This window comes from Rhincodon typus, chromosome 40, assembly GCF_021869965.1.
Source record: "Rhincodon typus isolate 14 chromosome 40, sRhiTyp1.1, whole genome shotgun sequence".
Taxonomy (NCBI): domain Eukaryota; kingdom Metazoa; phylum Chordata; class Chondrichthyes; order Orectolobiformes; family Rhincodontidae; genus Rhincodon; species Rhincodon typus.
This window is the reverse complement of record NC_063371.1, coordinates 3,235,492-3,238,615: the sequence shown is the minus strand read 5'-3', so window position 1 is coordinate 3,238,615 and position 3,124 is coordinate 3,235,492. Positions and strand designations below refer to the sequence as shown.

Here is a 3,124-nt window from a genome sequence, read left to right as displayed (position 1 = left end):
CCCGTCCCTGTAAAACATAGGAGCAGAAATTAGGCCATTCAGTCCATTGTGTCTGCTCCACTATTTGATCATGGCTGATAAGTTCCTCAGCCCCGCTTGCTTCCAATCACCCTTGATCCCCTTCGCAGTAAGAACCTGTCTATCTCCGTCTTAAATGTACTCAGTGACCTGGCCTCTACAGCCTTCTGTGGCAGTGAATTCCATAGATTCACCACCCTCTGGCTGAAGAAGTTTCTCCTTATCGCTGTTCTAAAAGGCCTTCCCTTTACTCTAAGGCTGTGCCCTCGGGTCCTAGTCTCTTCTACCACTGGAAGTATCTTCCCAACATCCGCTCTGTCTAGGCCCTCGCCATTTGGATCGTGGGACAAGATTCGCTGGTGCTGATGGATAAAGAGTACCTTTTGAAGATAGTATACTCCTTCAAAAACTTGCCAGAATAACCGCCTGCCAAGTCCCACTTGCAAGTTCATGCCCCTCATATTATTGTATGGCAGGGTAGTATCAGATAAATTGAGCTTTTTCTTAACTGCTGTTCTACAGAGATGCCCATAAGCTCCTTTTTCTATATGGAATATACAACAGGAAAAGTTGAGGCTGTTTTCCCTGGGGCGTCGGAGGCTGAGGGCTGACCTTATAGAAGTTTATAAAATCATGAGGGCAGGGATAAGGTGAATAGCCAAGGTCTTTTTTTTCCCCTAGGGTAGGGGGAGTCCAAAACTAGAGGGCATAAGTTTAAGGTGAGAGAGGAAAGATTTTAAAAAGGGACCTAAGGGGCAACTTTTTCACACAGAGGGTGGTGCGTGTATGGAACGAGCTGCCAGAGGAAGTGGTGGAGGCTGGTACAATTACAACATTTTAAAGGCATCCGGATGGGTACATGAATAGGAAGGGTTTAGAGGGATTTGGGCCAAATGCTGGCAAATGGGACTGGATCAGTTCAGGATATTTGGTCTTTATGCACGAGTTGGGCTGAAGGGTCTTTCTGTACTGTGCAGCTCTACAATACCTTTGCGAGCAGAGTTTTTAATTATTTTTGTATACTAAAAAATCTTTGTTTTTCTTCCACCACTAAGAGAACACCCCTGTGGCCAATTGAATATTTACGAGTAAAGCCTGTTAAGGCTAACTCTAACATCAAAGCAGTGAGGGGTGGCGGGGCGGGGGGTAGGTGTGGTGAACAGCATTGTGTTTGCTGCAAAAGATTTATTCCAAATCTGCAGTTTTTTTTCCCTAAATCAGCTGGGAGCTTATAATTCTTTGCTTATATTCTCCATGGCGATCTGAGTTGATTTTTTTGCCTGGAATATAAATCGTTGTGGCTGTTTTTTTCCTGAAATTTGGCATTCTTGCATTTCAAGAATATTGGTAACGATGCTGTGCCTGTAATGGGTTTTTTACATCGTGTCCAGGGTAGTTTTAGCTTCTTCTGAAGGCGTGGGCCCTGTAAATGGTTTCCAACTCCACGGTCACTATCAAAGTCCAGAGACAGTGAAGGCCAAACACATTACAAAACAGATGGGTGCTCTGGTTCTCCAAAAATGACAGAAATAAAACTTGAGATAACAAGGTGCAGAGCTGGATGAACACAGCAGGCCGAGCAGGAAGGCTGACGTTTCGGACTTAGGCCCTTCTTCAGAAATGGGGTTCTGAAGAAGGGTCCAGGCCCGAAGCGTCAGCCTTCCTGCTCCTCTGATGCTGCTTGGCCTGCTGTGTTCATCCAGCTCTACACCTTGTCATCTCAGATTCTCCAGCATCTGCAGTTCCTGCCGTCTCAGAAATAAAACTTGGTCAGGCAAATCTGTGGCTGATATCCAAATTTGATGCAGTGGATGACTTTTGGGCACTTTGCAATCATACCCAACAATTTAAATTCAGGTTGCGATGACTGTCTCTTCGAGGATGGTGTTTTGGGTGAGTTTCATTCAGTAGCCCTGGCCTAACCAGAATTTTTATTGTAATATGTTTGAAGGCAGCATGTGCTAAAAGTCAATTTCATGAATGAAATGAAATGAATGGAGGTGTATTCCTCCGCAGCGTGGTGCGCCCTCCCCTGGGGGCGGGGGAGGATCACCAGAGAGGCGTCTACCAACGTGAGAGGAAGCTAGTCCCCACCCTCCCCGGGGGCTGCAAAATGAGTTGGAGGAGCAGAAGGGGAAGGGGTGGGTGGCCTGAAGGAGTGTGGACTAAAGGTTGCGCTGCAATGAAGCGATCTGCAGGCAGTGTAACCCCTGAGAGGGGGAGTTTGGCTGTGAGCAGCAACATGCAGGTAAGCTGGGAGTTTGCTCCACATTTCTCTTTGCCTTGTGCAGTCTGCGATTCTGTTGATATGTCAGCTCTGGCTGACTTGGCTTTTTTTTTGAGATTTTTGGGTTTGCATTGAATGTCAGACCTCAGCTTGCAGACTTCCCTTCCCCCCCCTCCCTCCACCAAGTCAAGAAATAAATTGTGCATCTTAAATATCTGTTGGATTAAATTCGCTTTATTGTTCTTATTAACCTTCCAGACTCCACTTTGCTCAACCAAACTCGTTTTTAATTGCCAGAAACTGAGTTTTTTTTTGCATTTTCACCAGCAGGCTAGATTAATGTGAAACTCTTCCCCCACCCACAAGCCGTTCACTAAACTGGCCTGAGGCTGGTAGGTTGAGGCATATAATTGAGATGCAATTCAGAGGGAACTCTGAGAGAATGGGAGATGGAAACACTGAAGCTGGGGTGCAGCAGTATGCTGTAGAGTTGATGTGGTTATGTACGTTTATGTATTTACTCGGGTCAAGGGGCAGTTCAGAGAAGGTCCATTCCTGGCATGTTGTTTTACAAGGCAAGATTGGGACTCTTTCCGTTAGAATGGCAGGGTGTTCAGATTGAAACCTATAAGATACTGGGGAGGGAGAGGTTTGACATTGTAGTTTTTGGGCAGGCACAGGGGCTCAGTGGTTAGCACTGCTGCCTCACAGCACCAGGGACCTGGGTTCAGTTCCACCCTCAGGCAACTGTCTGTGTGGAGTTTGCACATTCTCCCTGTGTCTGCATGGGTTTCCTCCCACAGTCCAAAGTTGTGCGAGATAGGGTGGATTGGCCGTGCTAAATTACCCATAGTGCCCAGGGATGTGCGGGTTAGGGTG

The 3,124-nt window shown here is 46.7% G+C and overlaps 1 protein-coding gene across 2 annotated transcripts in view; it reads left to right on the top strand.

The window, feature by feature from the left end:
- The first annotated feature begins 2,090 nt into the window (after nucleotides 1–2,090).
- Nucleotides 2,091–3,124, top strand: part of sb:cb288 — a 22,964-nt gene continuing 21,930 nt past the window's right edge. For both annotated transcript variants that reach the window (XM_048618725.1, XM_048618724.1), the window contains exon 1: nucleotides 2,091–2,266. In XM_048618725.1, the coding sequence (XP_048474682.1) occupies nucleotides 2,132–2,266 (135 nt within the window). In that variant the 5' untranslated portion in view covers nucleotides 2,091–2,131. The remainder of the gene's footprint in view (nucleotides 2,267–3,124) is intronic.